At 43.6% G+C, this 10,327-nt stretch overlaps 1 protein-coding gene across 1 annotated transcript; it reads right to left on the bottom strand.

The window, feature by feature from the left end:
• Positions 1-4,047: 4,047 nt before the first annotated feature.
• Positions 4,048-8,827, bottom strand: LOC117549266. The gene is made up of 3 exons (XM_034221008.1): positions 8,717-8,827; positions 8,350-8,508; positions 4,048-8,078 (listed from the first exon to the last, which is right to left on the bottom strand). The coding sequence occupies exons 1-3, from the start codon at positions 8,752-8,754 to the stop codon at positions 4,127-4,129; spliced, it is 4,149 nt and encodes a 1,382-aa protein (XP_034076899.1). The 5' UTR covers positions 8,755-8,827; the 3' UTR covers positions 4,048-4,126.
• Positions 8,828-10,327: the final 1,500 nt, after the last annotated feature.

The raw sequence follows: 10,327 nt of genomic DNA on the forward strand, positions 1-10,327 counted from the left end.
ACTTGTGTCATCGGCTAGGGCAGGGGTACTCAAATACAAATCTTAAAGGTCCAAAATAAATGTTTCAATAAGACAAAGGTCCGTTTATTACGGTCATTCAAACTTTTAAACAATTGCAACAAGATTCTTAACACGAGGTTGCAAAAACAAAAATAATCTGTATGCAGCAGTTTTCATTGTTATTGTGTCCGTGCTTGACCCCTCAGAGTCGCAGTGTAAGAGCTGCACAGTTATGAATAAAGGCAGCTGCACCCTCTTTCATTCAGCATTACCATTATTGCTTTATAAATGTATGCCCCCTTGTGCGTCCACTGAGGTTCGTCAGGCCCAACACATCTTCAACAAACTCCCCCTTTGCCTCATCATAACAACTCACAAACACCAGCAACTGAGCATTGTCAGTGGTGTCAGTGGACTCACCCACAGCCAAGGAAATGCACTGCATTTTTTATTCCATCACAAAGCTGATGAATCAAATCACCAGCCAGTATGTATGTTCTTCTGGTTGCTGTGGAATCTGAGAGGGGGATTTGCTTGATTTGACCTGTTATTTCCTCTTTTTGTTTGCCTTCAACATGGTCTCCATCACTTCAGTCATGCATTCTTTTATACTGCAGTTATTATCCAGTGGAAAGCCCTTACCTACTGGCCTAGTTACATCAAAGTGGTTACTTTTTTTTGGCTGGGCAGTGAAGTTTTACACACCGTCTTATTTGACTTTCTCAGGACTTAAAACAGTTTTTTGGGGGCAGACCCCCTCAAAGAAAACAATATATTTACACACGTAAGGTCATCATCTTAATAGTTGTGTATGCTCATCCGTGAGCAGAGCATCAAGTTGGCATGTCTATTACAGCTGAATGCGGCGATTACCATCTTGTTCAGCAAAACGCCTCACAAACGTATTAAGATCAACAGCTTTAGTGCGTTTTGATTCAATGCTGAGTACAGCCAAACTGACAGGCTCTTCTCTGTCATTGTAGACCGCAAATACCTCATTCCTTCAGTGCTTGGGTCCGAATGCTTCTCGTTTTGCGCCGTCCAGTTCAAAATGAAATGGCCGCCAATCGTATGTCCACGCTCGCGCCAGGACCGGGGGAGGGGTTACATGACGTGCATCTTGTGCTGCATTCACTTGCACTCGGACATTAGAGACTTTCTCTCATAAATGTCCGATGAGCCACAACTTTTCTTTCAAAACAAAGCTGCCAACTGGGGTGGCAGCTGGGGTGGCAAGGCCTATTTTTAGGGTGTCAGTTGCCACTCCGGTAGGTGAAACTAGGCTACTAGCTACAGTACAGATGGAACTAGATGAGCTGTTAACTCTCGCTCTGAATTTTTTTTTTTTAATTCTCGCTCTGACTTAGAAAGAGACACACACATTTTTCCCACCCGCAGTCCGCGAAGACCCGCCCTACTGTGCCTCTGATTCGCAGATTGTTTGGGGGAAAAAAACGCTGACTGGATGCTGAATGTGATTGGACCAAAGCGTTGACACACACAGGTGGAACACAGTGGAACAGTCAGACATGCAGAGCGCTGTTTGCAGTGGACATAGCGGAGAATTTTGACTCGTTGCGAATGCGTTGTGGCGATGTCTCACATATAATACAGAAAGATAATACATATGAAAAGTATAATTTGCTCAGAGTCCGGAGACAGTGGTGGTTCGGTCCGGATCCGGACCGGAGTCCGTAGTTTGAGGATGCCTGGGCTAGGGCGTGGCTTTACAGCCTTCACACTAGTGATGGGAATTCCGGCTCTTCTTGGTGAGCCGGATCATTTGGCTCGGCTCACCAAGAAGAGCCGGCTCTTTCGGCTCCCAAACGGCTCTTCAGTTTACCACATATTATACCTTTTAATTAAATCAAATGTAGCCCTGTTTTGACTAATGATTTATATTTGTACACATATATCACTTAAATTATTCAATACATCCTTTGTACTGAAGTATTCAAAAGTAAAAATTACATGTTTAATATAAATGATTTGCTGTGGCCAATTGTTTTCATTGTATTTACAGACCCGTGCAACTCTCTGATACCACCCAATGAATGCATTGACTTGCTTGTAGAACCACACTACACAAAACAGATAGCAACACCTATAAAAACTATTTAAAAAAAGGGGCTACTGTATCGACCTATATAAAGTATATACATATCGTTTTTTTTTCAAAATACCAAAAAGATCCTGCATTTTAGCCATGCCTCATTTCGCTCTATTTGCTCCATCCAGCGCTGTTTTTGCAGGGGGCTGATTCTGTGAGCTGCAGCTGACCATGCCCCCCTGCAGGAGAGGGGAGCGTGCTCTGAGATCAGCTGCTGGGCTGTCAGAAGAGGGGGAGAAAAAGAGATCTCCGTCCTCCGTGTTTTATTCTTATAGAAGTAAGAAGAGAAGTAATGGGGCAGAAACCCTCATTTTTACGCAGCGGTCCAGACATAGACATCAAACGGCGACACATATTCAGTTGCCAGTTCCTTTAGCATTAGGGCAGGGATATCTAGATACTTTCCAAGGTTTGACATAATGAATTGTGCTACTTTTAAAGCAAGCAACGATGTTTTCAAATCTGTAATCAAAAAGCTCCTCAAAAACACTATCGAAGCAGTTCCTGCCGTTGCTACGTTAGTTCAAACAGTAACAACGGACTACTTTTTTTAGCGGATGCATGTCAATTTAAATCAATACATAAAACTATTTTTTAAATCAATAAAATCATTTTCTAAATCCATAGAAGCATTTCCATTACTATTGGGAGTCATGTCGTTACTTTGTTGAGAATGTGGCCATGTAATAAGCGGGATAATTAGGCCATAAGGTGAACCCTGTTATCGTTTCAACCCGCTCCACAGAAGTGAAACTACACAATCTTTAGTTCATAAAAAAGAACGAGTCATGCTTATCCACCAACAAAAATATCGTCGCTAAAATTCCTGCCAATTCTTCTAGGCACGTAATTATTGGCTGAACTAGTCCCTTCGAAGCGTAATAATATCTTGGTCCAAAGTCGTGCCACGGTTCGTCACGTGATCGTGCTACACCAATTGGGTAGCTGCATATTGTCAACAGAAGTGAAAGATGGCGGCCGCCATGGTTACGCTAAACCAGACCAAATGGATTCTAAACAGTGCTGTATGCTTGTTTTATGTCATGTTTTGTCATATGTCTTAATACATCACTAAGTCCGAGGTATTTGCGTTATATACGCGGTATTTGTGAGAGGTTTTACTATCTGGGAACAGAGTTGACCATCGAATCAACATTGGCTAGCAGCGTTTATCAGCCAACTCCAGCTACAAACAATTTCCCCACGGGGATTAATAAAGTATATCAAACTCATATTTATCAAACTATCATTCCTGGACTGCCATGTTCACATCGCTAGGTTCATTGGGATTATTCCATTAGACTGAGGACTTTTTGTCTGTCTGTTGTTACCCTGTACACGTTAAATGCACTCTTAAAATAAACATGACTTGATTTCTGCGTCCAAGAAGAAGGTTAACTTGTTACGTTAAGTAATTTAGATCAATAAAATGCAGTACTTCCAGGCTGAAGACTTTTCTTTTTGTTGCTGCTTTTAATTGAACTATTCATATCTTAGACTGCACTGTAACTTTTATCCATGTATTTTTTCTTTTAATGTTTCTTTTATTAGCTTTTCTTTTGAATGACTGATTTTAAATGCCATTTTCTTAATGTCTTTAATTTTTTGTAAAACACTTTGAATTGCCTTGTGTTGAAAAGTGCTATATAAATAAACTTGCCTTGCCTTACTTATACCAATGTCCATTGATTCATTTATTTACTCATTCATCCCTCCACAAATGAAAACAACACTGATGAACCATAAAAACGAGATTTATTACAAATATAAAAGGTATGACATAGAAAACAGTAGAAGGACATGTAATGTAGTATAATTGATTGGTGTCAGGCTGGGCGGAGCGGCTGATTGGTGCTGTGATTGCCTCAGCTGGTTAAAAGAGTCCTGCTGATTATACTCTGTTCTAGTATCAAAAACAAACGTATCTATGAGTGATGTGTGAGCGCGTCGGCCAGGCACTAAAACCAAAAGAACAGAAAAGAGCTTAAGAAAGATGGAAAGAAGGCTCTTTTATTCCTATTCCTCACTGTCAGTGTCAGGGCAGTCATCGTTCTCTTCCTCTGTTTCTTTTTTATTTGCACAATTTGAGCAACGACATAAGTCTGTGCAACAGAGTCCTGCAGAGAAGCATGAACATCTGCCTTTCTCACAGGCAGACTCTTTGCAGCTGCAGTGTATCACATGCAACACACTGTCAGGGGCAGGATTTCTTGTCATCCAGGTGACGTGTAAGTTCCCATCCTCTATTTCCCAACCATATCCAGCAGGTGATGGAGCATTCATTTCTCTTTTGAGACAGGACCTCATTATTGCTGCCTGGTAATTTGCCCTTTTGCAGTGCTGATGGAGGGCATCATGAGTAGGGGGAATGCTTAATTCTGGCAAGGCCGATGATGCCATACAGAAAGCCTTGTACCTAGCATCATTTACATGTTCGGCTGCTGGCTGATCATACAGGTGACATACATACCGGCAAAGAAGTGCAAATGTTGATTGCTCCAAGTCAAAGTTAGTACCTAAACTTCTGAAAGCCTTAAGGTAGTCATCTTTCTCACATGCAACAGCAAATGACTTTATTTTACCTTTGCCATAGAAAGCGCTTGTGGAGTCACACCCAGAGAACGTGTGAATTCCAATCAAGGCTGAACACACACTGGTTCCGAGAGCTGATGACACCATGGCAATGTCAATGATCCGTGTCCTGTTGCCAGTCCCTGTGAACACATATAAGCTGCATGGCAAATCTGCCTGCAGACTTACAGCAATGACTGCCACATCAGTGTCCGAGCTCTTGATGATGACAGCTTTGTGCTCCTGTGCAGCATGTTGGGCATGTAAAAACACCCGTGTGTCACATTCCTCATGATCACACTGCAGGTCTTCAACAACATCAACAGACTGTACACCCTCCATGACAGTTACACAGTGGCATTGATTTTGATGGGCAATGTACAAGCTGAGGTTTTTACCCACTGTTGTGAGGTCTGCATGTGTCCATGCCACATAAAGGAATTCGGCCAGTGCTTCCTTATTTTTTCCGTCAGAGAGAAACTTCTTCCACTGGGTTGGAGTTCTCTGATCTGGGCTGAAGATTGTTATTAGTTGTGACCCTGCATCAGCTCTACGGGACCGTTCTAGGCTTTTGATGCTGATGGGTGGATACCGGTCAGTGACTAAATCAATGCGTGTACACTTGTGATGCAAAGCAAGTTGGAGTATGCTCTGCAGTATGGTCTCTGCAAGCTCTCCAAATGTTGCTGGTCTGGATGGCATGGCCTGCATGACTGCCATGCCATCAAAAAGAATGGCACCACCTATTGGAACTTTGTCAACCAAGCACTCTCCACCTTTGCTCTGCAATAGATCCATGAGAGCTGATTTGTTTGTTTTGGCAAGTGAACCATCAGCACTTGCTAATGGATATGACACAGTTCCCAAGGAATATGACAGAATTTCCCTCATTTCAATTTTCCTGCTCTGGCCAAGGATGAGGAGCCTGGAAAATAACTTCTTGTCAGCACGCAAAATCACTTCCTTGCCTGCTGCAGATTTTTTGGGGGGCTTTTTCTGATCACTGAGAGTCTTGAGTTTTTGTGATATTATGGGGGCAAATATGTCAGCTGTTTTGGATAACAGTCTCTGCTCCATAAACTCCTTTACAGCATTTTCACCCTTTTCTGAGGCAACAAGCAACTCCTTTGTGATTTCTCCTGTTGCTACTCTTCCAGAGCTAAGACACACAATGCCGTCTTGGTGTACATCAAAAGGGTTGAGCATGGAATCAATAGTGTCCAAGATTCTACTCACAGCCTTTGCATCAGCAGAGATGCGTGTCTTGTCCAGGTCTTTTCTTGTCTGTAGCTCAGGAGATATCCCTGCCATTGATTCACACTGTCTTGCTATCGCGGCTCTTTCATGCTGTGACAGTATCCAGCGATACACTGCAGACCGATTTTGTGTGATCCCTGTCCAGCCACCTTTGGTCTTGGCATCTCTGTTAAGCGTTTGCTCAATAGCCTGGTCGCAAGCAATGGAGGCAAATCCATGAACACTTTGTCGCTGGACAGTCCACTGGCCTTTCACATTCATGTCACTGTGGCAAGAGGGATGTGTGACAGGCAGATTCATCATTTCCAGCCAGTATGCAGGTAAATATCGAGCGTAATTTACTCTATCGTAGGCAAAAAACCATGGCATCATTAACCGGACGGTTGACAGGTGAAGCTGCCAGTTTGATTCTCGCGTTGCTCTCACAAACAGGAGGAGTAGCTGCATCATGTCAATGTATGAGCTCCAGAAAGCAAATGTTGCATTCTCTGTACTCCTCCTCTGCACAAAGTCTGCATATTTCGAGCACATATTATCAAACCTCTGATCTGCACTCAAAACATCCATCAATCTGTCTGGAAAGGCACATTCCATCTCAGTGATGACATCCATGCACGCAGCTCTCTCTTGGGGTGGCAAGGAGTCCATGAAGGTGATAAACCGGATGCGCTGCAGACTCTCATATAGAAGTTTATGAGCCCTCATGCTGCGATTGTAGTGATGGCCATTGAGTACCCCATTGATGGATCCTGGGACAACAACTTCAGATTCAATGAGGATATCTTGCAGTCCTGCATCTCCGAACCTTTTGCCTAGAATACTCAGGTAGGACATGCATGTATGGAATTCACCTAGTCTAATCACTAGACGCTTTGTAAACTCAACATCCTTCCAGCGTATTTGCTGTGCTTTGGCATATATAGCCTGGTCAAACACTAAAACTATATGATCCAGTTCTAGCTGGTCAGCAATCTGGACACTTCGCTTCAGGATAGTGTTGACTGTTGACATCTCTGTTGGTGAGGCTTCAATGACTGGAAGATAATACAATGCGGACTTCTGCAGAGTGTTTTCATCCTGAAGCAGTGTATGGAACCCTGTCCAGCTTGGGATTGTACAACTATCCGTACATGTGGACTTCACAAAAGCATATGCCATTTCAGCTTGTACAGCAAAGTGGGTGTCCATTCTGCATGTCGCTGACTGCACTGGTTGACACAAGTTCTGTGGCCCTTGCCTTTTGGACTGATGGTAAGGTTGTATAGGCATTGGGGGGGGGGCTATGAATGAGGTAACTCCCTTTCTCAGTGGCTGTCTGATTGCTGTGGACATAGGCTCGCCGGGCACACTCTGGAGCATAATTCCATTTGTATGGTGAGTAGTTCCACGACCCGATAGTGTCTCCTCACCAAAGTCAATGTTATCCCACACAAGTGTTGTGGGTGTCCGCTTTGAGAATCCCTTCGGTATTTTGTCTCTGCCTTCTACTAGTGTCAGTTGGGCAAGGCTAGTGTCTAGACTCAAAACTGTGTCCCATGATGCACAATGTCCCAGTCTGTTAAGCAGTGATACAATGCGTGATGATCCAGTTAAATGTCGAACAGTTAAACCTAAAGCCAAGGACTTGGGTGTCTGCTTGCGGCCCTTGGAAGCAAGGTACACAATGTCTTGACAAACAGACAACACTTTCAAATGTACGTCATCATCAATGTTGACATAATGATCCAGTGTTGGCTCCTCAGTGGAACCTATAATCCAGCTGAGCAGATTGTATAGTCCAATGGGGACAACAGTTTGAGATTCAGTGACATTTACATTTTCAGAAGTGGGAGGCCATGGGCATGACATGCCAGGAGTGTCACTAAGCAGTCTTTTCAAAAACAACGCTGCTGTATACAGTGTCCTTGTGTCCTCATGTGTTGTTTGGCACTTTGTTCTCCCTGTTTCATTGTCGCTGTCTGTCTGGCTCAATTCACTGGACTGTGTTGTTTCCGTACCGGATGGATCTGGTAGCATGTCCACGAGTGCATCCTTTGACAGAGTCTCAGCAAAAACCAGTTCGCAGACGTTGCGCTTGGTGGGCATGTGAAACGCTAGCTGAGGGAAATCTTGAGCCAGCCTCTTCTTCAACAGATCCTGTCTGTAACACAACAAAACAGTGACAATTACGAGTCACAGGAGTACCATCAAAAGCAGAGTGGTGGAGGTGATACAAGACATTACAGACTAGAACCTATCTGCCATACAGCACATTTAACACCAAAGAAGCCAAATAAAGGCCCACATCATCACAAACAACACTACACACTACACATCATGGGGGTTTCTCCAAACAGGCCTGTCATACACATTTTGTTTAAAGCTGGCCTTGCACATGATAAATAATAAGACTTGTATTACATTGCAGTTACCTGTAGTTTGAAGCATCAACACCTTCGTTTGCTTTCACCATGTCAATGAAGGCCTGCCTCAGCTGGCCCATTCTAAGCACCTCATTGTTGACAAGCAGCCTCTGGCGGATGATCCTCTCACAGAACAGCTTGTAACTGGCATCAAACATTGCCTCATCCCTACAACACATGAATGAGAAGTAAATAAATGGATAAATGAATAAGTGTTGTGATTGTGTGCACATATAACAGAAGGAAATTGGATGTTTACTTATAATGTTAAGTATGTGTATGTGTATATATATATATAGCCATCGCCGACACACACCTGGACTTCAGTCTGGTGGTAGTGCAAATAGGTAAAGCAATCCAAGGAGAAATAACTTACTGTTCTGTCTCTGGTTTGTCAGGTCTCAGCAAAAACATGGTGTACTGACTGTAACAGCTTTTGTGGTACCGCACCTCCAGAGCCACACAGTCTTTGTCTTTTATATGTAAAAGAACACTTTGGTCATCTTTCTTCTCAGCAGCTTTCTGCAATTTGCCTAAACGGAAAAAAAGGACAACTCAATGAGTTTGTTGACGTATCTCTCACACATAATTGTACCTTTCAGTTATTCAACCACAGAGAATGTGTGTGTGTGTGTGTGTGGTGTGTGTGTAGTGTGTGTGTGGTGTGTGGGTGGGGGAGGGGGTTTGCTTACCTGCTTTTAATGTTTCAGCCTTACACAGTTGATCCTTTTGTCGCTTGCCTGCTTTGATGATCATTTTCTCCTTCATCTTGCATATAATGCACAGGGCAGGAAGGACGGGGCCAGAGCCTGCGATTGGCAGGCCTGACCTTGATCGTAGCTTCTCTGTTTGGCTTCGGTACGTGCTGCGAGACGTCGATGGGATGGGCTCGACCTCAAGGTCCTCCCTAACGTCTTGATCTCCCTCACGTGCGAGCCGTCTTTCCACCTTCGTCATGGCCTTTGTGTCGGTAAACCTTATGTAGCATGTGTGGTGGAAGCCAGCGTCCTCAGGAATATCTTCGAACTCGAAATCAAGACAGTGCTTGTGGTTTTCAGCCACCACGTTCCGAGAGTCTCCCTTCAAGCCGAGCGACCGTTGTAAGCTTGTCCTGTACGTATTCCATCTTGTATTGGTAAAACAATCAACCTTTTCGTGCTTCACAGACGTAATATGCATGTAACAATGTTTGTGTGTTGACAATTTTGACTTTTTGAGACTTTCTGGTACGTTTTCCTCGTCTCCGCTACTCGATGAAACCATGGCGGCCGCCATCTTTCACTTCTGTTGACAATATGCAGCTACCCAATTGGTGTAGCACGATCACGTGATGAACCGTGGCACGACTTTGGACCAAGATATTATTACGCTTCGAAGGGAATAGTTCAGCCAATAATTACGTGCCTAGAAGAATTGGCAGGAATTTTAGCGACGAAATTTTTTTTGGTGGATAAGCATGAATCGTTCTTTTTTATGAACTAAAGATTGTGTAGTTTCACTTCTGTGGAGCGGGATTTCTTTTCTAAAGGACTTTTCGAGGTTCACCTTGCGGCCTAAATGTGCACATTGCATAATGTGCCTTCATGCCGATCTAGATCCCTCCGCAAAAATGGCTCGTTCGCGGGCGAGAGCCGGCTCCCGTCGTTCACTTAAAAGAGCCGGCTCTTTGAGCCGGCTCGTTCGCGACCGACACATCACTACTTCACACAGATCGCCATTACGGCAGTATGTCTGAACATGTTAGCAAATGCCTGGTAATTAAAATAAAAGACAAAGCAAAGACTATGGAGCGTACAAAATAAAATATTACAAAAACATATAAACACCTAACCGATTACTATTTGGGTTTGAGGCGACATTGATACGGCGAAGCTACATGCTACATACTACAAGCTAGAGATAGCTTTATCAGGAAAAACACTGCTAAATAAAAACTTACAGCTTCAAAATTGGATGTGTCCTCACTGGCCTGGTCCCGGATGGTTGG

This window comes from Gymnodraco acuticeps, unplaced genomic scaffold, assembly GCF_902827175.1.
Source record: "Gymnodraco acuticeps unplaced genomic scaffold, fGymAcu1.1, whole genome shotgun sequence".
Classification (NCBI taxonomy): domain Eukaryota; kingdom Metazoa; phylum Chordata; class Actinopteri; order Perciformes; family Bathydraconidae; genus Gymnodraco; species Gymnodraco acuticeps.